A 26631-nucleotide genomic window follows, 5' to 3' on the forward strand; every position below is an offset into this window, starting at 1 on the left:
TAAAACTAAGAATCTGGAATATAAGTAAATATGTAGAGAAAATATAATTCTTCCAGCCGTGCAAGGCAGAGGTTATTATTTGCAATGTAATGACAAAAAAAACCCCTGAGATCAGAGAGAGGTGTGCTGACTTGTCCAAGGTCATAGAGTGGTTGAGGTGGGATTTGAAGAAGAGCGGTCTTACTCTGAAATCTTCACGGGGCCTCAACTGCTGGGCACTGGTAAGGCTCTTACTTAAACTTCTCATGGCAATATAGAACAGCAGTGAGCTTAATGCCAGAAATCCTGCTTCTCACTTACCATATGACCAGAAGACAAGATCGAGTCAATGATCTTTGCCACCCAAAGCCAACTGTTCTGGTATTAAAATGAGCTAAGAACCATAATGAGATGCCACTGCATACCCATTAAGGTGGTTATTATAAAAAAAGACAGAAAATGTGAAGAATGGGCAAGGATATGGAGAAATTAGAACACTTGTGTGTGGTGGGTAAGAATGTACATGGGGCAGCCACCAGAGAAAAATGATCTGGTCATTCTTCAAACAATTAAAAATAGAATTACCGTATGATCCAGAAATTCCAGTTCCAGGTATATGCCCCAAAGAACTGCAATCAGGGACTCAAATCAGGGACTTATGTCGCTAGCAGCATTATTCTAATAGCTGAGGGTCCATCAGCAGATGAATGGATAAACAAAATTTGGTATATACACACAAAGGCATGTTATTTATTTATTCTTAAGAAGGAAGGACATTTGACACATGCTGCAAATAACGAACCATTATAACATTACGTTAAGGGAAATAGACTAGTCATAAAAGGGCAAATACTATGATTCTACTTACATGAGGTACCTAGAGCAGTCAAATTCACAGACAGAGGGTAGAATGGTGGTTGCCAGGGGCTAGGGTTGGGGAGAATGAGGAGTTGCTTAATGGGTACAGAGTTTTAGTTTTGCAAATGAGCAGAGTTCTGGAGATGGACGGTGGTGATGGTGTGCACCATGCATATATTAGTGTTGCTGAGCGACATGCCTCAATACGGTTATGCTGGCAAATTTTATGTGTGTTGTATAATAATTAAAAATAACTTTCAAAAATGAGCTAGCTGGGTATATTGGTCAGGGTCCAATTAGGAAGCCAGATGCCCCTCTAATCTTTCAATGGAAGACACTATGATAGAACTGATCACACATGGCAGCCGGAGGATGGTAAGAGCCCTAGAGGCTCATGGGATCAAGAGGTTGGTCCCAGCCCAAGGGCTGAAAGCCTCCGGGGGAAGAGGATGTATTACCTAATCCCAGAATCTGGGGTTATATGGTGGGAATGAGAACCGCAGACGGTGCTGCTGCTGAATGCAGCTGAGCCAGAGAGACGGAAGAAACCCTGCAGTTTCTCCCCCCCTTGTATTTGCTTCTATGTTTACGGTGTTACTCATTCTGAAGGTTCCCTTGAGTCTTTAGTCATGAAACGAAGTATATGCTTTTCTGTGTCAAACCTCAAACATCCGAAGACTCTATATTCTATTGTCTCCAAGCAACTCTCCACTTAACCATATCCAACCAGAAATGCAGTTCCTGGGGACGCAGAGCGGAGCAGGGGACACAAAGGAGGAAGACGTTTGAACGCAAGCAGGCCAAACACCAGCACACAGTGCAAGATTTCTTCCCTTGTCATTTAAAAAGCTCTCAAATTCCTGTAAAGACTTTAAAAAAAATCTCTCTACATTGACTTTCAAACATTACAGTGCTCAGTGATATTGGTTAATCCCAACTAAATTAATTTACCTGCCGCAGGTTAGACACATTCAAAAAGAGTCTATGGAGAAATATATTTGCACAGGTTTGGTTGTGGGTATTATTCAATACTTCAGAGACTGTCTCTTGGCAGACCAACTGATAGTCATCCTGAGCTAAATGGCATTCTATTTAGTTTATATATAAATATAAATATATACATATATATAAACTATATACACATATATTTATTTATTTACATAAAAATATAGTCTTAAAATATATAAAAATATATTTATGTAAAGATATAAAATATTTTTAAATTTATAAATATAAAATTATAAAATATATGATAATTATAAATACATAATGATACGAAATTTATTTATATATTTATCTGTTTGTAAAGTGTGAGCTCTGATGGACTAAAACTCCTACTATTCCGTTAAACTCACTGCCTTCTTCCTTCACTCCCCCAAATCTAGGATAGAGTTCCTTTTCCTTGTAACCTCCACACCCTGCAGTCTACTTGGAACATCATGCTTATAACAGTTGTAACTTTTTGTTGATTTGTCTATTCTTTCTGCAAAAACCTATAAACCACTTGAAAGCAAAGACAGAACGTATGTTTATATATATAATGTTTCATACATACTTATGTATGTGTGTGTACTACTGTATCTTTATCACAAATAACTAACAATAACCAGTGCAGGGCCGGTTATATAGTAGGTGCTCAATAAATGTTTTTGCAAGAATGAATAAACTACCTGATGAAGAAGGACTGACAGGTTAGAGCAACAGAATGTGGGGCCACAGGGACAGGAGGAGTACGAGCCGCCAAGTGAGCTGTTCAGCATTGGAGACTGGAAGGGATGATGCTTGGATTTAAAGTGAATTTGGTGTTTGAAAAACTTGAATAGACAACCAGAACTGGGGAACTGGCTTCAGAAGAGATGTCAGGGCTTGGAGGTAAAGATTTGAAAGTCCTCTTTATAGTGGAGGGACCAGGCTGTGGCAGCTTGTTTTCTCCACAGATGGCGGTGACAGCCTTTCCTCCTGTTCTACAGGCTCTTCTGGTACCTTCCTCTTTCCCCATCAGGAGGCGGAGTCTATGTCACCTTCCCTTGACCGTGGGCGGGGCTTTGTGTTCGTCACCGTTGACAGTATAACAGAAATGACCCTGCCGCGGCTAAGTCATAAAAACGCCTGTACCTCTGCCTCCCTTTAGTAGGTTCTCTTTGGGAACCCAGCCACCATGCTGTGAAGAAGCCCAAGGAGCGTTCGGCGAGGCCCATGTGGAGGGGACGGGGCGGGGCGGGGGGGGGGGCGCTGAGCTCCCAGACTAGCGCCAACAGCAGCCGGCCAGCTCTGTGAGCCAGCCATCTTGGACGGAGCTCCAGCATGGAGCCGCGGCGTGGCCTGTCCACCCGGGTCCATGCGCAATGCGGACGCGTGCGCGACAGAAATGGTTATTATTGTTTTAGGTGCTGACTTCCGGGGTGGTCTATTACACAGCAAGAGATCACTGATAGACACAGGTGGTGAAGGAGCATGCCATTGAAGCCAGCCAGGCCTGGGTTCAAAGATCTGATGCCGCTACTACCAGAAGCAGGCTTTAGGCCCGTTTCCCGGACTGGCAGAACCTCCTTTCCTTGTGCATGCAATAGGATTAGCAATGGCTGCTGCAAAGAGCTGTTAGGATGATTAAAGAGATGCCATCAGTAAATGTCTAATGCTCGGCTTCGTCTCTCTGGTGGTGACAGGGAGCCCTATGTCTCCAAGTTGAGCAAGTTGAAGTTCTGTGAAGAAAGTGTATACGTGGACTAGGGCAGGTCATTTGGAGAAAAGTAAAGAAGAGGAAGAAAGACAGTAGGGAATAGTCAGAGGCTGAGGAGGGAATCAAGACCAAGTAGCTTCTTGAGAAGGTCGGAGTGAAATTTGAGACAGAAGGCAGGCTAAGATCAAGCGCTGGAAAGGTACTGATTTCGTCAGCGGGGAGGGGGAGGTGACCAGTGACGTAGGAGAATGGGGTAAACAGAGCAGATCCTGGAAGCCCGCGTGCCAAAGGAGTAGTGAGATGAAGCAAACAGTTGCTTACTTACGCCTTAATTCCTAAGCATGTATATGGTATTCCTAAAGAACATGAGAATACTTTTCTAGTAAAAAGGTATATATCACCCATTCAAATTTCCATTTCCCCACTAGAGTGGTCCTTTGCTTTAAAAATACATCCAGGTGAATCTTACAACTCATCACCACACTCTATCAGTTTTCCCTAGGAACTCATTTATTATATTCATGGCTGTCTCTGTGGCTTGTTTCCTGTTTCATATTTACATTTAGATTCTTGGTTTTCCAAAATGTCTTGCCTAATTATGACTATAGTTGTACACGTTGCTTATATTCTGCTTCCAAAATGAAAAGCACAATGTAGAGATAAGGACATAATGACCAGGAGACCAATGGCCATATCCAGAAATAGAGCTGTTATTCAATAGATGAAAGTGAAAGCATATTGTTTCAAACTACAGAGGGTGTCCCACCCTCACTTGATTATTGGTTGCTCTCAGTGTGTACTTAACTGGTCAGAAAATATCTGCTATTGTTATCTCAGATCTTTGAGCTGAAAGGAACGATAGGTCCCTCAATTAATAAAAAAGGGAATGGAGGCTCAGACAAGGTACTTGAGCAAAGTTACGGTTATTGACCTTCCTGCAACAATTCAGTGACATTGATACAAACAGGGGACCACAGTAAGTCCATGGTGAAAACCTAGTTTCCAAATAGCCTGTTCTTGTTTTACTTTTTTGAAGACTGAATTTTCCAAGATGAGATGCAAAGTCATTTCTGAGCCGTCACATAAAAGGTCTTTAATATTCATTCTCAAACATTTATTTAGTCCCACCATGTGCAAGGCACTGCATTAGGTGGGTCTTCTAAAATATACTACACAAGGGAATGAAAGATAATTTCTGGTGTAAAAAGCCAAATTATGAAAATGTAATATTTATTAGGCACTTGTAAGATAAAAGGCCCTTGCTGGAGCGGCACGTCTGCAAGCTTTACCCCTCTGCAAAGTGTCTGGTTTGTTCAGTTGATTCTAGCATGATGCTAATGAGAGCCAGGTCAGGAGTTTAATTCTTGACAGCTTTGTATGAGGAATGTTAATTCTGACCAACCACATCCAGGACCCAATAAGTTAGTTCCCACAATTGAGGGGAGTGTGACTGGTAGGGCGGGTCGTGGCCTGGTGACCATACGGGACCCATGAGTGGATCCAAGAGGCAGGAAACGGAGCTGTCCAGGGCGGGCTCCCAGAATTCCCACCCACCACAGGAGGTACCAGGCAGCGAGGAGGACTGGGACAGGGGACATGGGACCTGGGGCGGATAATGAAGCAGAATTTGTTTGGGGGGGCTTACCACGTCTTCCCTACTTCTGATGTTTCTTTATGTAGGGAGTTCAAGACACTCCTAATGTCTTCCCTTTTTACTCTCTGTCCTAGGAGAGGTATCTTAACTGCCTGGTGAATTTGGGAAAAATGAACTGAGCTCACTGGCCTCTTCCTTATACCTTCTGGGAGCTAGCTGGCTGCAAGGTGCACACAAGGAAAACTTGCAGTAACCCCGCAAGAATGTGACTGAGTGGATCCGTCCGCCTGATGGGGGGTTAAGAAATAGGAAGATCCTTTGCCTACAGATGCAAGGCACCTCCTCCAAGCTGCTCTTTATCAGTAACAAAGGTGGTATTTTGGCCCTAATGAAGTCTAGGACCAGCTCAGCAAAGCTGGCAATCTATACAAGATACAGGGAGCCAAAGAGGGGCTCTCACTAGGCAGACTGGCTCTTATATTGCCAGGGCAGAACATGACTGCTCTCAAAGCTACAATGCTCTGGAATATTTTCAGGTGACCCAGAAATTAAAGTTCAGAATCCCTGGAGTCCTTATGTCTATCAACGACACCTCTAACTTTAGCCAAGAAACATGTGTATGTCTAAACAATTAAAGGGTGGGGGACTCCTCCAAACATCGCCTACAACAAGGATTAAAGCATGTGGCTTAATTTTTAATCAGCTGCCTTGTTAGACATGGGCTATCAGCAAAGTGGTATAAACATAGAACGGGGTTTGGCCGTTGTCATCCAATGGGGGAAGGGAGTAAATATTTTCTTTTTCTTTTAGGGTTACTCTGCCTCGTCCCTTCTGAGGTGGATCGATGTGCATTATAAAGAAACTTGCCCTCACTTTCCGCAGAAAAGGAGTCTGGTGGAGGGCATCTGAAGACGCCTGCATGAGAGTCAAAATGAGTTTTGAATGGCCTCCGAGTTGGCGGCCAACCTCCTGAAATCATATTGTCTGAAGTCCCTTGGAGTTTCTTTTCTGAGGACAACAACGGCAGTCTATTTATTGGTTGCAGTTGCTATGAAGTGACCGTCCTCAGAAGTGAGGCTGTTGCCCTTAGCTACACATTTCTTTGTGGGCATAATCTTGTATCACAGAGTACCAAATCAGCAGCTGGGCAAGGCAGAGACCCTGATGAAATATGAATATGATGACGATGAAGTACTTTCCTAGTGCTAGCCTCCTTTTATAGGCTATGTTGTGGTTAATGCAGCTTGGAAATGACACATGACCTTTTCAAAAGAAAGGGCTCGCTTTATTTGAACACTGTCCTCTTCCCTCTCAGGTAGGGATTTGCTTTTTTATTCTGAGATGTGTCATTTAAACTGATGTCCTCTGAATAATTTCTTTCCTGATCGTACCCACCTCACGGGGTTGTTGGGAGGGTCGTGGGGGACGATGCGTGGCGCGCACTTGATAGCCAGTCGGCAGGGCTGATGAAACTAACCGTGGCTGCTGCTTGCTGTTCTCATCCTGGAGAAGGGAAGACCCAGGATGCTGGTGCCCATCTTCAGATGATGAGTACTTTTGTTTCGTACTCTCCTCCCTCCATGCCCATGCCCCCTTCTCTCCTATCCTGTCCCATTCCACAGATTAGATATTTACATTCTGGGTAATTGTGGAGTGCATTTCTACTTTGAATTTCCTTTACTCTCTTCTGTCACCTCGGCTCCTTGGTCCCTCCTTTGTTTTGTATCTCATCTTCCATTTTGAGAGGAATCCTCAAGTTTTGATATTTATTTTCAACAGAGATCCACTCTTAATTTATGCAACTTTCCATTATGCGCCAATAAGATATCGGGGGAGGGGGTATCTTCATGTGTCTTCTACCCAGAATCTATTTGCGCTCTTTTGTCTCCTTTTCTTAAGGCAGTTCCAAATGCACCCCATGTGTGCTGACGTTTGAAAAGGCTGTAAAATTAAAGCTACGTAATTATGAATACTATGAAAAAGGTTTTGACAACTTTTGGTGGCATTTAATTCAAGTTAAACTCCTCTCATTCAAAATAATAAGCATAATGTTACTTATTATGTAAATGAGGTGGCAAGGCAGATGTTTTTCATCCTGATGCATTCACTGGGGATTAATACATACAAAAACTGAGCAGGAGGGGCCTGTGTTCAACCTGGGAATTTGAATAAGGGTTGAGCAACAGGAAAGATGATTGCTCTAGAGCTGCTCCGTTCAATAGGGGAGCCAATAACCACATGAGGTTATTTAAATTTGAATCAATTAAAATGAAATGAAAAGTTTTTCAGTCATATTAGCCATAATTCATATGCTCAGTCGCCACATGTGGCTGGTGGCTACTTATTGAAGAGCCCAGATAGAAAACATTTCTATTCTTTCAGAAAAGTTATGCTGGACAGTGCCGCTAATCACAGAGATATTAAAACAGCTGGGGATGCTTATGGATTGCTCTTCTCAGCTGGAACTTGATCCATGAGGTTCTCTACACACATTTGGAAAGGGTGTAGATCCGTAAAAAGCCAAGAGATACAAGAGTTGAGATCATGTTGCTTCTGTGCTTCTCGAACTTTAAACGTGCAACCATATCACCTGGGGATCTTCAAGTGTAGATACTAAGTAGGTCTGGGGTGGAGCCTGAGAGTCAGCATTTATATCTGGCTCCCAAGTGCTGCTGCTGCTGGTATGGGGACCCCACTTGGAGAATCATGGATTTACAGTGATTTCCAGTCTTGCCTAGATATCATTGTTGCTTCGGTAGGTTTAAAAACCACTGATGCCTAGCTCTCACCCCCAAAGATTCTGACCGAATTTGTCTGGGAGTGGGTAGTCTGGGCATCAAAGGTTTAAAAAATCCCCAAGTGATCACTCTCCCAGTGATTACAATTTAAGAACCATCAATGATGACATAGCAAGTCTGTTAGGTCTGAGGACCTGAAGCACTGACTTCCCCTGGAAGTTTCTTAGAAATGCATATTCTCTGGCCCAGCTCCTGTCCTGCTGAATCATAACCTCCATTTTCAACAGCTTTCCCCAGGTCATACCATGTACGTTAAAGGTGAGAACTACTGTACTGGATAGCCTTTTAAAATAATAATTTATTGATCTATCTATATGCACTTTAAAGAAATTCTTTCAAGTAACAAGTTCTGTTAGTTCCTAAAAATACGGAAGCATATAATTTAGTCCATCCTTAGGCCAAATTACTGGAGCTTTATTAGATTGTCATTGCATAGACACAAACTTGATGGTTCCTGCTTGCATTGTAACAGAAGGTATCAATAATCCAGGCAGAGCAGAAACTGTGGACTTTCAAGTCTCCTGCAGAATGTCAAAAATAACCAGAGCTTTTAAGGAACTAGTTCCACATGTTTGCATGAAATTTATTATTCAAGATAAATTGCTCTTCCGTTTTTAGGTTAATGCCTTTTGATGTGAGAAAATTGTATACTTCTAATTCATGACCAGATACAAACAGTTACATTCTTAATTTATGTAACTTCTCATTCTGCAACACTAAGATCCTGGACGGGAGGGCAGGAAGGGACAATAATATCTTGACCAAGGCGGGAAGTTTCTGTGATTGTGCTTTCCTAGTAAGTCTCTCCCAATAGTATTTTAGGGGAATAGTGCCAAAGTTAATTATAATGTAGAAAGGCCAACTATGTGATGCATTAGAGCAGTGTTTCTCAAACTTGCATGTGGTAGGAATCCCTTGGGGATCATGTTAAAATGCAGACTGTGATGCAGCAAGTCTGGGGTAGGGCCTGAGTCAGGGTTTCTAACGGTACAGGTGTTGGGATGCTACCGGGCCATTGACCGCATTTTGAGTACCAAGGGGTTAGATAGTTCTTTCAGGACACCTTTTTGAATACTCTCATCTCAATGACTCAAAACATCAAATGGCCTGGTATAAACAATAAGAAGGGTGATTTTGTTGAAAGTGCTGATTTGCTAATTTGAATCATCTAAAAGAGAGACATCAAAAGGTCAAAATTATTCATAGATCCATCATTATTGGGAGGCTAATCGGGAAATGAAGTCATTTAAGGCAAAAGCAAAATAGTAACACAAATACCTCAGATGACTACTAGGGCAAAATTTTCAAAATGTTGCAAGCTGTCTGCATGCTTGAAGTAGCAATTTACATGCATAATTAGGTGCAATCAACAGTTTTGAAATGTAATATATTTTCTGAGCCCATATTTACTTATGACAGATGCGAAAAAAAAAATCTGTGTCCCCAAAAAAATAGAAGGGCAGAGAAAGAAAAATATTTGCATTTAACAGTGGGACTCTTTACAAGCACATGCCTAAATTTAGAACAAATTTAGTTGAAGTATTGTATCTTTATTTTGATTTAATCTTCATTTAAGCCTTGAAAGAAGTTCACAAACACATTTGGAAGTGACAAGCATGTAAGAATAATAACTTACCAGTCAGCTGTTCAAGCTCCTGTTGGACCTGACATGTAATTTTTACTTCTACACTGGGGAAGGAAAATCTGACAGATTCAAAACTTTATTGCACAAAACACCACACTGACTTTCTTCCTGCCTTCAGAAAGGGCTTCATTCTTTGAAGATACAAAGTTTCTTTTAGAATAATTTATATAAAAAGATTAAACTGACAATTTCTTCTTCCTAAATCGGGGTCCTCAGAGGAGTGCTCACAGTGCATTTCTATCATCTTACTATTTCAGCCTAACAGGCAATGATTGTGGGTGCTCAGTATGCACTAACACGCTCTGCTAAGCACTTTACACACATAATCTAATTTACTGTTATAAAAATACTATAAGAATTGATTTATTACAATATACTGGGAAGGAAATGGAGAGTAAGTACTTTAGAGGCACAGAGCTCTATATGTTTTTGGCTGATGTATTACTTCATAAAGGGTCATATGTCATATAGTGAATTTCAGACTAATGCAAGCTCATTTTATTTTTAATAAGTTCCCAACTCAGAAAATGAGCTTGAAATCTGGTTTTTAGAAATTCTGAAGAAAAGTGAATGGGTAATTCAGTCCCCAAAATTTTTTCTTTGCGAAAGCATGCTCACATTGCAATATCCAGATTGGCTGTCTACACCGATTAAATTAAAGTGCCAATTAATTTCTGTCACATTTACATGCAGAGTCAGAGATTAAGAGATTGAATTGAAGGATAGGACCTAATGATGTGTTCTCGTGTAACTGCAGCTATTGAGTCAGTGTCTTGATATGGAAAAGTTGTCTTAAGTTAATGCAAAGCAGTCACGAACAATGCAATTTTCTAGTTTCATTAGGTAAGCGTTATCTGTGATACATTATATGTTATGGAAAAAAGGCCACCCTCTGCTAAGAAATGCATGAATAGTTCATTTATCTGCTGATCCATTTGGGGGCATTATGGAACTCAAAGCCCAGAACAATGGGCTCTATTTAATATTAAACAGGTTCTTAATAACCTGCTATTTCTCTCCATAGCTGCTGGAGGGTCCCTCCCGGACTCGCAGAGTTGCAGTTAGCAGTTCCCGCGAAGTTGTAAGCTACTCCCCAGGACCAAGTGGTGTTAAATTTAGAAGTCATGCTGATCACCTGACTGTCGGTGAGCCCCGATTTAAGAATTTCCAAGTCTACCCTTGTCACCTCTATCTATCTATATTTGCAGACGCAGCTAGTTGCCTGGCCTGGGGTCACCACCGGAACCTCCTGGAGACCTGCCCTGCGGAGGACGCCCTTCCAGCACAGGAGAGCTCGCCACTTGGGAGCGGCGGCGCCCAGTTGGCGCCCACCCCGGGGCACACTGCAGTCAATGCCTGGCAGCGACTTCTCGTTTCGCCCTCCGCCTCCCCCATCGACCCTCTCCGGCCGACCTTTACGCCCAACTCGGGCGCGCTGCGAGCCTCGCGTCCTCGCCGTCCACGCGGGGCCCCACCCCTTCCCGGTTCCAGCCCGCGATCGGGCCGGAGGCGAGGGTAGGTCGATTTCCTGCCCGGAGCTGGCCGCCGGCTCCGCCGCTTCTTCACTCCAGTTCTCTAGCGCGGGGCTGTGTGGCGCGGAGCCGGCGGCGGCGGAGCAGACCGAGGAGCGGGAGCCCGGGGACACACTCACGCACGCTCCGGAGGGCTGACCCCGGAGACACGCTCGGCGCGGGGGGCGGGGCGGGGGGGGCCGGGCCCGCGCGGAGGTGGGGGTAGCCCGGGCTTGGGCGAGGGGTGGGCGCACCGGCCCCCGGCCCTCCGCATGCGCCCCTCCTGCCGGTCCTCGCCGCCACCACCTGGCGCAGGTCGGAAACCCCTCCTTTCCTGGGCTCTTCGGCGCCGGGGCGAGGGCAAAGGTGAGGGGTCGGCGCTTGGTCAGCGGGCGGGGATGGTAGGGCTCACTCGCACCTGGCAGCCCCTATTCCTTGTCCGTTTCGCCCGGCCGTTCTTCCAGTAACTTTGTTCCGAAGGTTGGAGGGGAGGGGAGACGCCGAGGGGCCCCAGGAGAGGCTGGAAAGCACCGCGAATCTGGAGGCCCGGCTGGAGAGCAAGTCCCCGGGCGGCCCCGGGGCTGGGCGCGCGGCTGGGAGGCGTCGCCGCCGCCGCCGCCGCCGCCGCCGCCGGGATGCGCTCTGCTTAGCGGGGCTGCCGGGGGCGCCCGAAGGCCACCGCTCCAAGGACACACGGCCCCCCGCTCCCCGCGCGCCCCGGCCCAGACGCCGCCAGCGCCCGAGCCGAGCGGGCGAGCGGAGCTGCGGGGAGCGCGGGCGAAGGGCGGCAGGAGGGAGGGCGCGCGGGAGGCGGCCCCTCCTCGGCGAGCCATGCGTGCCACGGGCAGCTGGGGAGCCGCCGGGCGCCGCTGCCAAGTCCCCGCTCCGCTTTTGTCTTGCCCTCCAGTGAATGGGAAGATGGAGATGGATGTTGAGGGAGTTTCTCCGCGCCCGGAGCCCATCCCCCGCTCCCAGGGGGCTGGCGGAGCCTGCCAGGCGCCGCCACAGCCGCCCCAGCCCCAGCCCCAGCCCCAGCCGCAGCCGCAGCAGCAGCAGCAGCAGCAGCTGGCTCAGGATGAAGTGCCCGGCGAGAGTGCAGGCGCGGAGGACAGCGACGATCCCGAGGCGAGACCCAACAGCGAGAAAGGAGACAGCAAGGTAGGTCCACAGTGTTGGAGCTGTGACACCTTTTGAACAAAACCGAGGATCTCTAGTAGTGGCTGTCACTTTAACCCCTCCGCTCCCCCCACCCCCTTCCCTCGTTTGTGTGGTGGTGGGGGTTGCAGATGTGGGGAAGGCGTGCGTTTGAGGGGAGTCGATGGGAGAGAGTGACTTTCCGAACTGGAAGGCGTGTGCAGGAGTCTGTCCTGGTTTCCGTATTCAGAGGTGTGTGCAGAGAAAAGTCTTCTGGTACATGCGATGTGATGCCCAGGGTAGAGCGCGGCACCTCCGGAGAGCCGTGTTGAGAGACCTTTGCTTGCCCACACAGTATAACCAAGGCTTATTTAGATGATATAGGTCAAGGGGAAGCGTGTCTTCGGGAGCTGCCAAGTGGCTTCTGAGACTCCTTGGAGGGAGGTGACATCAACCTTAAGATGGCAACAATGGGAGCAAAGTTTGGCTCATTTGCAGAATGGAGAGCGCTGCCTAACCCAGCTCTAAACTCGAGGTCCTGCTCCTCAGCGGGCACCCTCCTCGCCAGAAGGGCAGGGACCAGGTGCCTGGCAGCAGACCAGCCCTGGAAATCTTTCGCAGCCCTGCTGTGTCATTGTAGACCAGGGGATAGCTACTTCTTACTGTGGAGAGGGGAGTTCTTCAGGTAATTGGATTCCAGTAAGAAATTGCTCAAATGCCATCATTCTCTGGTGCTGATGTTTCTTCTGTTGAGAAAATTGTAAAGTAAAGGAAACGGCATAGAAAATACTGCCTTGGTAATATTATTAGAGTGTATTTATTACAGCTTGGTCTCTGAGCATAGTTTTTTTCCATTCACGCTTGGAGTTCCGTTTTGTGGAAGCTAGTGTTTAGTTGTATCTGTGTAAAGTGTACACATGCATTTGTTAATACGTTTTGAAACTGCTAATGTTGGGAAAAAGTTGGTGCAACAAAACAGGGTACCCGAACCCAAGAAGGGTCAGTCAATATACTTTCTCGCTTTTGATCACTTAAGGAAATGTGCAAGAAAATAGCTACTTTGCCTGGTTAGAGGAGAATTGCGTGTCATGAGTGCTCCTTCTAGGAGATTGCCTTGGTTTCTGTTGGACCTTCCCGAAGGTACTAGTGAATTAAACAAATATCTGGAACACGTTGGGATCACATTGAGTGTTGCTGTTCTGTATTTGGAGACAGGCTCACTTAACAAGTTGGTATTTGCAAATGTTCAAAATTGTTTTGCATTTTGAAACTGAGGTAAGGATTGACATTGTTGTTTATCTACCCAAATCAATATTGCAATTTAAATGGCAGTCTACCATGGAACTGGAATTTGAACACACACTAGGCTGAACCGGGGTGCCTTACAAATGCATACAAGATTTACATTGTAAAAACGATGATGAATTTTAATATTCTAATATCCTCAGCTTTCCGGTTGCTCTTGATTTCATGAATATTTAATTCTGTCATGACTGCATATTTACTACTTTAAATGACTGTGTGCACTCAGTTTTATGAAATAACCGCAACTGAGTATCATATTACCTAATCGAACTTTAAGTGTCTTTTGCAGAATAGGTGTGGGGAATAATTAAAATATACAGCCAGTGCTGCTGTTTCCATATTGTTGGTTCATATGCCCAGAGCATGAGAAATTCCTGCCATCAGCAAAAATCTGTGCTTATTTGTTTCCCTTTGATGCACCATGCAGACTGTCTAATGTTCTACCGGTTGTGAGGAATAAGGAAGGCAATGCACTACAAAATTACAGCAGGTGAAGACAGGCCTGAAAGCGGGTTGATTACATATCGTTAATTAGCATGTTCAGATAATTGAGTATTCCACTGATGTGATTTGCTTTACGTTTGTCTGCAATTTCTTGAGGTGGAAACAAAATACTACTTTTTTCCCTCCAGGTGTTTGCCTTAAAAAATCGTGTTTCATCCTTCTCTTAAGCCAGAAATCAGCTGCATTAACCCTTCGTTTGCCTCTGGTGCTCTCCTACTGGCTCTTCTGAGTTTGAGGACGGTTGCTGTGTTTCAGACTTTAATAACTCTCTTTGTCTTTGATGGGTACTAAGGCAAGTTATAAATTGATTTTTCTTAGGAAATCCTGCTTTCAGTAGCAGGAGGGCGTTTGGGTGTCTGACCAAATTATTCTATTAAAATACAAATGGAAGACAAAATGGGATAAAGTGGAATGTGGTTTTACGAAGCTGTTTGGGGTGAAGTGGGGCTATTATCATGATAGGATTTAAGCACAATAATGTACAAATGTAATGCAATGAACTATTGTATTTTCTTTTCACTCATGAAAGTAATGAAGTATGAATTTTGAATACTCTATTATCTTGAATCTTCCTTGGAGCAAAGGTACTGTAAATGTCGGTAGTCGGTGGGTAAGACTCCCCTCCCCACCAAATAAAGTGTCCAGGGAGTAATGGCTTTTTTTTTTTTTCTTCCAGATTCTGATCTGGGGCCATTATTTTCTCATGAATTTACCCCAGTTGTCTTATTGGAAAAGAAATCAGAGCTTAATGCCAGATCAGCTTGTCTCCTGAATTGCAGGTGCATGGTTATACATCCTCAGAAAGTCTCTGAAATAGGAGGAAAGATTAGAAAACCGGATCAGTCAAAGGATTTTTTACACCAGAGTTTCATGATATGACTGGCACTTTCTGTTCCTAGAATAACAATGCCCGATTCCTCTCTACCAACCACTCTTTGGAGAAATGTGAAAGCAGCTACATGCTATATATGCTTTGATTCCACGAATTGGCGTAGACCCTAAATCGACCATTTATTCCTCCTCTGTGCTTTCAGGCAGGTTTATATTAAACCATTACATAAACCAGTTTCCTCCTCTTGCAGTGACATCAAAAACAAGGTGGTCCCCCTCCTTAGGGGACCTAGTAAGATATTTCCTCACCCATTATCTTAAGCACTTCCTCCTCCTATCAGAAAAGAGTTTCTCTAAACCAGACAGAGCTCTTTTCTTCTGGTCTTGCAGGTGCATGGTCATGCCCTTAAGTAAGAGGCCTTCCTGTCCTTGAAAGAGTTCTCCACCCTGCTTTTGATCAACCTCAAAACTTTCCTGCAGAGTTCTCTGTAGGCCTTAGATATGCCATTTCTTAGGGCCATTGAAAACTCTTCTGAAATGCTTTGCTTAGGCTGAATAACTCTTGGATAAGTATTTCTGAAACTTTCTTTGGAAAAGTTAAACTTCCTTGTGTTGAGGACCAGTACCCCGTAACTCACTCCATCTGTGATATCTAGTTACTTATCCAATATGTGTGAATTCTTCCCCTGATCCCAGATGAGCGATATAAATGATTCTCCCTTTTCTTCTCCTCTCTTTCTCTCTCTTCCCTCCCCACCAAACACACACACACACACACACACACACACACCATTTACCATTTACTCTGAAGTGTATGTTTATGGCCCAGATGTGAGGTTTCATGACCAAGCTCTCTTCTTTGTTCAGTTCTCGTTAAAGCCTTGGTTTGCAAAATACGTTCTTGTGGTTTTGGATTAGAGACACTCCGTGATGTTGCTACCAATGATACTTCACTGATGAACATGACTCAAGATTCTCATCTCAGCAGTCGTGCTGTCCTAAATCATCAGTCTTACGGAGGTTGGTGTAGGGAATCTCTTACGCAGCCTGTTGGTACATTTTTTAAAGCCTTTAATTTTGAAATAACTTTAGATTTATGGAAGAGTTGCAGACGTAAGAGAGAATTCCCGTATACCCTTTGCCCAGCTTCCTCTAATGTTAACATTCTTCTCATTCATGCTATCATGTATATCCTAATGAAGAAATGAACTCTGGCACGGTACTCTTAGCTCAACTTGTCCAGTCAACGTTTGTTGAATGAATTTGCAAACATATTGGTGTTTTTCATCTTATCCTTCTAGGGTTTAAGACTTTCTTTACACCCGAAAGGTCTTTGAGAGAGTACTTAAGAGCCACATTTGACTGGGGTGAACTATTCCTCCCTTTTTACTGGTGGGAGGAGCAGCTTGCGAAGTACAAAGGTTGAGGTCTCCGGAGCTCAGCATCCTGCTGCAGTGAGCCCAATGGGAGTTGCAACTTCGGCAAAGCTCTTAAGTGCTTTGGGGAGTGATTGTCTTCTTTTTTATTTTATCCTGAAAAACACTCCTGCTCCAGGTAAGATAGGGTTTGTCAGTACACAGAGGACAGCAGCGTCTCGAGTGGCAAGTGGAGGAGAAAAGGCAATTGATAAAATCAAGACAGTTCACTTTGATGCCTAACCCCTTGGGTGTTTGTTTCTGGCATGAAACATAATGGAAGCCCTTTCATGTTTGTATTGTATTAGCCAGGTGAACTCTGATTTCCAGCACAGAAGCAGAAACTTGCCCCCATTAGGCACGGTGTCATTGTGATTAAGACTGTTGGCTTTCTGATTAAGAGTGAAATCAAAAAGACGTGCATTTGCTCTTGGCTCTGTCTTTCCCTGACTCTAAACCTCAGTAAGATCCTGACCTTTCCAAATCTCAGTATTTTCATCTGTAAAATAGGAATAATAGTTATTATTATACAGCTTGAACGAGATAAACTGTATACAGTTTGCAATTCAATGCTTCCTAGGTGCTGACTGCTCAGTAATTGTTAATAATAATAATTGTGATCATTATTATTACCTTTGTGGTCCAGGGTTCTGAAAAGGAGAGTGAGTTGGGGCTCCAAGTTCACCTAGAATTTCCAGTTTCCCAGAGGGTTGTGGGGCTGGAAGTGGTACAGACAGTCAAACCAGGTTGGTGCTAATTGACCTGATTTTGCCCTGTGGGCCTTGAGGTCTTTTCCTGGGCAGGAGGTTAGGAAAGAGTTATCCTTTATCTTGACTTCTCAACAGACCTCTCCTCTCTTATCGGGAAAACCAAGGAGGACCAGGATAGAAGGCCCCTACATCCCAGTCCAAGCCCCAGGGGTACACTCAATAATAAAATAATAGAATAAATAATAAAATAATAAAGCAAACGCATAGCCCTGCTTTTACACAGGACATTTGTGGCTACTCGGGAGAAGTAGGTGGCACATTTTAAGACTTAAAAAAAGTGATTGAACTAAAAAAGTTGTATCCTTTAGGCCTCTTTGCAAGCAACAGGAACTGACTTTAATTTGGGCAAAAAGGTATTTTATTGTAAGGTTGTAAGGTAATTGCAGAATCAAAGGAGAAATGATAAAACTGGCTTTGAGAAACACTGAAGCCAAGGGATCTCAGAAGATCTAAGTCGTAGAAAGTGAGGAAAGGTCTCTCAAGGGCACTGACACAAGAAGAATAAATTCCAGCCATCTTTTTGCCTTTCTGTCACTCTACTCAAGAGCCAAAGTCCAGGGCAGGGTTATCTAGTGGACCTTGCTTGGATCAGATATCTGCCTCTTGGTCAGGGAAGAGTGGGCATTACACTGACGGTTCTTGCAAATTGTATTCTTTGGAAGGGGTATAGTCCTTGGGGAGGAAAATCAAGGTGCTGTTACCAGATCAAGGGGAGCGGGTATCAGGGGGCAAAACAACTGGTGTAACTCCTCTCCTAGAGAGGGAAAGGAGGGAATGGGAGGAGAGGGGGACAGAGAGGGAAGCAGAATGGGAGGGAGAGCAAAGAAAAAAAAGAGAGAGAGAAATAGAGGCAAAGAGAGAAGGCAAGAACCAGACAGATACAGACAGACAAATACACTTAAAGAACCTGAAATATATTTTTAGCATTAATTTCCTACCATTTGAAAAGAAAGAATACAGAGGAAAATTAAGTCTTCCGTTGCTTATGTACAGGTTCATTTTCTCACTTACAAAATGAAATCAGTGATATGTTTCACGTCTGCTGAACAGATAATCTCAGGATGAATGTGGTTGGGCCCTGATGTTTTAAAATATAGATCTTCGATGGAACTCATGCCCATTGGAATGAAATACATTAACATTTTTTTGGTCTGCCCTGCATTAAAGCAAGTTGGTTTCCTGCTCAAAAGCCCTAAAGCATTTGCTTTGACTTTTGAATCTACATATCAATATATTTCCGTGCTTACATTTGGACCTTACATCCTACAGAGGAGTCCGGCAGGAGGAGGCACCATGGACAGCGTGTTCCTCATTTTTAGAGGGCAAGTGTTGGGGGCAGGCTGTTCATTCCTGAGCACACACTCTTCCAGCACCCAGCCTGGCACATAGTGGGCCCTTATGAATAGCACTTTGTATTGAATGCTGCGTTGATGTGTCAGTCCACACTCGTTATACACCTCCTAGATGCTGGGATCACAAACTTGAAAGAGAAACCCACAGTTTCATAGAGGAGACACACTTATACACAGATCGTGATGCTGTAGGATGTGAAGACCATCAGAGAGATGAGAACACAAGGCAAATCCTTTGTAAGTGGGGACATTTAACATATTTTTTTGGGGGGGGGGTGCCTGGGTGGCTCAGTCGTTAAGCGTCTGCCTTTGGCTCAGGGCGTGACCCTGGTGTTCTGGGATCGAGCCCCACATCAGGCTCCTCCACTGGGAGCCTGCTTCTTCCTCTCCCACTCCCCCTGCCTGTGTTCCCTCTCTCGCTGGCTGTCTCTCTGTCAAATAAATAAATTAAAAAATCTTAAAAACACACACACACACACACACACACAAAATATATATTTTAAGGTGAAGTGTTGACCTGTCTAATAAGCATTAGAAGTAGCTAAATGAAATGAGACTGGGAAATATAGAGACACTAACTAATAAACAACTCCCCTTTCTTGATTTGCTTCCCCAATAACCAAAGGTGCAAGTCAAGTTCCATTCGCAAACCAGTGGCAGGGTCTGCCCTGTCCATCCTGCCATGTTTCCCACCCTACCCATTTGGCAGGACTGCATCCTTCTCCCCAGGTTAGACTCTTTGTATTTTATGATCAATTTTCTGTTTAAAGTGAGGTTTCTTGGCATAATTTAAATGTAGTAAAATTCACTGTTTTGAAGTGTACATACAGTTCAATGAGTTTTGACGATTATAAATACCTTTGTAGCCCCCACCCCAAACAGAATGTGGAAGGCTTCCATCACCTCCAAAGGCTTCTGTTGTGTTCCCCTGTAGACAGTTGCCTCACCCCACCCCAGCCTTTTCCAAAATTTCATATAAATGGAGTCAAATAGTGTATAGTCTTTTGCATCTGACTTCTTTTGCTGAACAAAATGTATTTGGTATCTACTCATTTCATGTTTGTATAAGTAGGTTCCTTCTTTTTTACTGAGTAGTATTTCATACCACACATTGTTTATCCATTGTCTGTTGATGGACATTTAGGCGGTTTACAGATTTTTGGTTTTTATTAAGAAACTTTTTTTTTGTGTGTAGACATACATTTTTATTTGTCTTGGGTAAATTCCTAGGAATGGGACTGCTGGGTCCTATTACAAGTGTATTTAACTTTAGAAGAACCTGCAAGTCTGTTTTCAAATATAGCTGTTCCAGATGTACCAATCCAGCATGCATTCCCACCATCAATGCCTGAGAATTCCATTTGTTCCACAACGTTGTCAACACTTGGTATTGTCAATATTTTTAATTTTAGTCATTCCAGTAGGTATGTAATGATATCTTGTTTTGGCTTCATTCTTTATTTCCCTATTAACAAATGATGTTGAACATCTTTTTATGTGCCTGTTTGCCATCTGTATTTTTCTTTGGTGAAAATTCTGTCAAATCTTTGGCTGTTTTTTTTTTTTTTTTTAAATTGGATTGTTTGTATTCTTGTTGATCAACCTATTATTACACATAGGTTTAGGTTTCAGAAACCTGGTGGAAGTTTAAGGAGATTACAAAGAAGGGTCATTTTGAGTTTGCTTTCTTGGGGGTTGTTGGCGAACTAACATTTACGGGGTGTTTTTCATGTGCCGGTCATGGAGCAAGGTAGATTCACATTGGGTGATCTCATTTTATGCTCCACGGTAAGCCTGCGAAACACCTATTATTAGCCCTGAGGTCACACAGCTGGTATATGGCAGAGGAAGAATTTAAATTTAAGTCTGTCAGAGTCTTGCTCTTTCCACTTCATCAGGTGTGACCCCACACCTGATGAAGCCCTGGTGTGGCCTGTTCTCCACAATTTACTGGTTAGTTTCCCCGCCCAGACTGCTTTCTCTGCTCAGGGTGTTTTAAAAGCAGCCCTTAGGTGAAATAACACTGCTGGCATTGACATGCAAATCAGGACACCAAGCTTAAGGCAAAAGAGTGCTCCCAGTTTTATTTCAGTCCTGAAAAAAATCCTCTCCACTTCTTAAGGTAGAAAGGTGAGAATTCTCCAGAGAAGAGGAAGGTTTGAGGTATTCATTTACATTTTAGTACCCAAGGATGTCCATCTCTCTCAGCTAAATTGTGGTGCTGTGGTTACCCTGAGGGCTAGGGTAGGACTAACCCCTGGGAATCAGATCTCAGTTCAAACCCCAGTTTTGATTCTGCAGGCTCTGAGGACTTTGGGCAAACCCCGGGAACACTGGTTTGAATTCTCTTATCAGTTAAGATGTTGGATAAGTCCCCCTGCCGCACCTGAGTGTTACAAGGATTGAACTGCCTGTAGAGTGACCAGCTCATTCTGTCCCAGGAAACCCTGGGTCCCAGGTAAATCAGGACAGTTGGTCACCCTGATTACAGGATACATGTAAAGCATGTGGATCATTGCAGACTCTCAGGATATGAGAGCTGTCACTGTTGAAAGTGCTTTGGGGCATTCGATCCATGAGTCTGAAAATGACTCATTGTATTTCAGAACTAATGAGGCCCTGTGAATGATTTCAGGTTCTCCAAATTGACTTAAAAAATAGCTCAAAACAAGGCTCTGCATTTGATTTGGATTAATACCATGACTTTTCTGAGTAAGTGGCTGTAGAACTTTCTAAAGCAGCTCCTTATAGACTGCAACCTTGAAGTAAGTGTGTTTTAGAAAGTTGCTGAGGTCTCCCTGGCTGGAGAAGGCTCTTTAGAGGAGTGCCTTCACCAACAGGACGAGAATCACCTCAATAAATAATTTTTTAAAAATTGCATGGTTGAGGGGTCCCTGGGTGGTTCAGTCGGTTAAGCATCCGACTCTTGATTTCAGCCTAGGTCTTGATCTCAGGGTTGGGAGATTGAGCCCTGTGTCAGGCTCTGCATTGGGTGTGAAGTCTGCTTAAGATTTACTCTCTCCCTCTCCCTCTGTCTCTTCCTTTCTGCCCACCCCTGCTCACTCTCCCTTTCTCTAAAAAAAAAAAAAAATAAAAAAATAAAATTGAATAGTTGAAAAATCCTAGAGGACAACACAGGCAGTAACTTCTTTAACATCAGCCATAGCAGCTTCTTTCTAGATATGTCTCTTGAGGCAAGGGAAACAAAAGCAAAAATAACTGCTGGGACTACATTAAAATAAAAAGCTGTGCACAGCAAAGGAAACAGTCAACAAAACTAAAAGGCAGCCTATGGAATGGGAGAAGATATTTGCAAATGACATATGCAGTAAAGGGTTAGTATCCACAGTATGTAAAGAACTTATAAAACTCAACACCCCCAAAATGAATAATCCAATTAAAAATGAGCAGAAGACACGAATAGACATTTTACCAAGGAAGACGTCCAGATGGCCAATAGATGGAATGAAAAGATGCTCAACATCACTGACCATCAGGAAAATGCAAATCAAAACTACAGTGAGATATCACCTCACACCTGTCAGAGTGGCTAAAATCAACAACACAAGAAACAGCAGGCGTTGGTGAGAATGTGAAGAAAGGGGAACCCTCTTGCACTGTTGGTGGGAATGCAAACTGGTAGAGCCATTTAGAACACAGTATGGAGATTCCTCAAAAAGTTAAAAATAGAACTACTCTATGACCCAGCAATTGCACTACTAGTTATTTACCCAAAGAATACAAAAATACTAATGCAAAGGGATATGTGCACCCCAATGTTTATAGCAGCATTACCTACAATAGCCAAATTATGGAAACAGCCCCAGGTGTCCACTGATTGACAAATGGATAAAGAAGATGTGGTAAATATACAATGGAATATTACTCAGCCGTAAAAAGAATGAAATCTTGCCATTTACAACAACATGGATGGGGCTAGAGAGCATTTTTAAAGATTTATTTATTAGAGAGAGAGAAAGAGGGAGCATGCTTGCATGTGAGAGTGGGGAGAGGGGTAGAGGGAGAGAGAGAAGGCTCGAGCACACTCCCCACTGAGTGTGGAGCCTGATGTGGGGCTTGATCCCAGGACACTGAGATCATGATCTGAGCTGAAATCAAGAGTCGGAGGCTTAAATGACTGAGTCACCCAGCTGCCCTGGAGCTAGAGAGTATTATGCTAAGTGAAATAAGTCATTCAGAGAAAGACAAATACCATCTGATTTCACTCCTGTGTGGAATTTAAGAAACAAAGTAAATGAGCAAAGGGTAAAAGAGAGAGGGAGGCAAACCAAGAAGCCGACTCTTAACTATAGAGAAGAAACTGATGGTTACCAGAGGAGGTGGGGATGGGTAGGTGGGGGGATATGTTAATAGGTGTTGGGGATTCAGGAGTGCACTTTTTGTGATGAGTACCAGGTGTTGTATGGAAGGGTTGAATCACTATATTGTGTACCCGAAACTAATATTATACTGTATGTTAACTGAAATTTAAATAAAAACTTAAAAAAACGTCAAAAAAATTTCATGGTTGGTGGGCTTGGTGTCGCTAAGGATCAGACTCAGTATTTTTCATGGGGCCCTCAGTTGGAAAGAAACTGTTCTTATAGGGAAGATAACGGGACTTGGGTGCTGTGACTTTTTTTTTTTTACTTTGATTAGCCAACATATAGTACATCATTAATTTCAGATGTAGTGCTCAATAATTTATCAGTTGCATATAACACCCAGTGCTCCTCACATCACGTGCCCTCCTTAATGCCCTTTGCCCCATTCCCCCATTCCCCCACTGCTTCCTCTCCAGCAACCCTCAGTTTGTTTCCCAGAGTCAAGAGTCTCTCATGGTTTGTCTTCCTCTCTGAATTCTTCCCATTCAGTTTTCCCTCCCTTCCCCTATGATCCTCTGCACTGTTTCTTATATTCCACATATGAGTGGAACCATATGATGATTATCTTTCTATGATTGACTTATTTCACTCAGCATAATACCCTCCGGTTCTGTCCCCATCAATGTAAATGGTAAGTATTCATCTTTTCTGATGGCTGAGTAATATTCCGTTGTATATATAACACATCTTCTTCATCCATTCATCTGTTGATGGACAGCTCAGTACTTTCCAGTTTGGCTGTTGTGGACATTGCTGCTATAAACGTTGGGGTGCTGTGACTTTGAATCCTGGTTCTGTCCCTTCTAACTGAACTCTTGGACAAGTTACATTTTCTTTGAACCTCAGGGTTGTCAACTGTGTGATGGGGATAATATTTTTACCTTTCTAAGAACTCTCTAGATTGGAAACAAATTCAGTATCACACGAGCAAAGTCTTTTGTAAGCTCTTAACACAAGTCTGAGTGTGTGTGTGTGTGTGTGTGTGTGTGTGTGTGTGTGTGTATAAGTCTCTGTTTTGCCGGATAAATGAGTGTTTCCCCCCATGGTTTTCTGTGACCCTATTTAAGAAATTGAGCAGAAGAGTATCTCATTAAAGTTAAAAGTGCTGGAATTTGGGGTCCATAGGAGTGGTGGTCATTCCTGGGAAGGATGTCCTCAGATGATAGTGGGTGGGTTCAGGTGTCTGGGAGGTCCAATGGGCTGAATTTGGGCTGTCGTACTCTGGGAACATCACCAACTGACTCTGAAAGCTTGCTGTCCTGCCCCTCTGCCTTGCTTGCTCTTTGGAAAACAGTGGTTTTGGTGTTTTTGTTTTCATTTATTTTTTAAGCTTTTGGAGTTCGCCCTGTCCTACCCAGAGCCCTTGCCCAAGCCATTTACTTTGCCTGGAATGTTTTCCCCAAACCTCCTTCACTGTCACCCAGTTAATCCCAACTCAGCCTTCAAAATTCAGTGTAACACCCAAGGAAGCTTTTCCTTATTTGCATCTTTCTCTGCCTACTGCATAAGTCAGGTCCCTGCCAATATGGTATCATACATTCTTAATTGTGAAATTAGCTATTTAATATAAGCCATGAGGCTAGGGACCAGGTTTTTCTTTTTCACAGCTATTTCTCCTCCCCCCGCAACACAGTACATTGCATGTGGGAGGCCTGTAAATATATTTGTGATGAATACGGTGGGGTATGAATACTCATTGAGACCATCTTTTATTTAATGCCTACTTTCTGGCCCAGTATGGTCCCTGTTCTTAGGCAGCCCACATTCTAGGGGGAGAGACAGATACTAAACAAGTAAATAACTAAATAAATACAATAGATAATAAATAAACAGCTAAATATATAATATGACACCAGTGGCCCCCTGGCTGTCTGGCTACAGGAATATATTTAGCATCCCTGCTTAAGCATATTTAAAGAAGAGCATCTGTTTAGGGCAGTAAAGAAATAACTACAAGCCAGTCTGTTTTCTAGAGTGGCCATCTATCTGATGATGGCCTCAGAACCTGGCTACCTTCTCTGCTTCTCTCTACTACTGCTAGAGTTTAAGTTCTCACCCACTTGGCATGATGAAATCACATTACCTTTGCCACCAGCTCCCCTTCCTGTGTTCATGGCAGACGTCTCTAGTTCATCACAGCCCTCCTTCCTAATGAGTTCAGCCTTAGCCTTGGAAGCAGAGATTCATTATCAACTGGAGGTGGCCTGCGGGAGAAAGCTGTGGGGCTCTCCTTGCCCTCCGCTTATGGCTTGCCTCACAGTGCTTTCTCACTTGCCTGGACAAGACACTCAATCCTTGGCAACCCCAACCACCCCCCTCAGTTTCCAGACCTGCATTCTCTACTCTGGTAGTCAGTAGACACATATGGCAATTTAAAGTTAAATGGAATTAAAATTCAATAAAATTAAAAATTGAGTTCTTCATTTGTATTAACCACACATCAAATGGTCCAGAGCTCTAAGTTGAAAGTCTCCCCCGTGGGCAGTGCATATCTAGAACGTTCCATCACTGCAGAAAATTCTATTGTAGCCATGCTGTCGACTGACTTCAGCTCTCCCGGCCTGCCCCAGCTATTGTTGACTGAAATTCCTCTGAGATGCTCTGAAACCAATCCTTTGACAAGGATGAAGATTTTATGACTTCCTAGGGTTTGGCTTAGGTTCTTGGTGAATTACTTACCAGTTGTCTTTGAACTGCTTACATCGTTGTGTATAGAGGCTGCCTAGAGCAAGATCTCATTCAAAAATTTTTGTCTAGTGGTGTTGCTATTTTTACTTAGGTGTTCCACTGAATCTTGGTATTTGTCCTTGGCCATTATAGAAAACAGTCTCTGGTAAAGTGGTTCCAAGAGATGGCTTTTCTGTTATCCAAGGTCAAAGCCTTTATTAGTGGGTAGGTGAACCTGTGGCTGAAGCACCATTGACACCTCTTCTTTGCCGTTTACTAATGATTGTCTTCACACTGTGGGGATTACTGTGATGATCCTTGTCAGAACACACAGGCAGAGGAATCTTGCTGAGAGCCCAAGTCTGATATCATCACAGAGCCCCTGCGCTTGCAACAACAATGCAGGGAATAATTTTCAAATTATATAATGGATAAAGAGTATTAAGTTACCAAGTTATACCCTTAAGGCATCCTATTTTTCTTCTTCCTATATCACTCAATATAATTTCAAGTTCGTGATGATTACTAGGGGGTTTCAGGTAGAGATAACTAAGAAAAAGAGAGGACATGAAAAAAAAAAAGGCCTGACAATGAAAACTTCCTTTTTAGACCCTTTTTATATTTCTTTTTTTCATTCATGAGTGAGAAGAGTGATCTTTTTAAGACTGGAGGAGTACTGGGGAGTTAGTCCTAAAAGATGCTAATATGGGACTTGCTGTGCCTTTGTCTAGCACATTCCTTGTGTGTCAGCAGGAAAAGAGATGGGAAAATGGCCCCAGGGTGAATGTGGTGAATTTCCTCCCTGTTAGGATGAAAATTTGAATGACACCTTCAAGTGATTTCAAACTCTTTTATTTACACATCCAGTTAGCTGGGCGGCCCCTAGGCATCATATTCAGAACACAGCAATGCTTGGAAAATGGTGAGAGAGAGATGTGAGCACTCTGTCCTCTACCCCAGCTGTGGCAGATAATCTGGACCAGGGAGTGAGAATGCAGGTCACGGAACAATCGTCAAGAAAGAAAAAGGGCATATGGCGAGGCCAATAATCCTGACACCTTTTGAGTATTTTTATGTACTATTTAAACAAGTATTAAACACACAGAGGTACAGAAAAAATTAATATATCTGCCAAAAGTTAGAGTTGTAGCCAAGGCAACCATAATTGCCCATTAGTCATTCCCTTCTTATTTCTTTATGTCT

At 43.5% G+C, this 26631-nt stretch overlaps 1 protein-coding gene across 3 annotated transcripts in view; it reads left to right on the forward strand.

The window, feature by feature from the left end:
• Positions 1-9496: 9496 nt before the first annotated feature.
• Positions 9497-26631, forward strand: part of LOC103679996 (tyrosine-protein phosphatase non-receptor type 23-like) — a 158352-nt gene continuing 141217 nt past the window's right edge. Inside the window, exons 1-2 of one of the 3 annotated variants that reach the window (XR_005836592.1) lie at positions 9497-11069; positions 11973-12223. Coding sequence is in view for 2 of the 3 variants with exons in the window: in XM_040636890.1 (XP_040492824.1) it covers positions 10907-11069; positions 11973-12223 (414 nt within the window). In the remaining variant the exon portion in view is untranslated. Of the gene's footprint in view, positions 11070-11332; positions 11432-11972; positions 12224-26631 lie in introns of those variants that run through there. The other 2 variants (XM_040636890.1, XM_040636891.1) reach the window with 2 other exon arrangements.

This window comes from Ursus maritimus, unplaced genomic scaffold (assembly GCF_017311325.1).
Source record: "Ursus maritimus isolate PB19 unplaced genomic scaffold, ASM1731132v1 scaffold_20, whole genome shotgun sequence".
In the NCBI taxonomy this organism is placed as follows: Eukaryota; Metazoa; Chordata; class Mammalia; order Carnivora; family Ursidae; genus Ursus; species Ursus maritimus.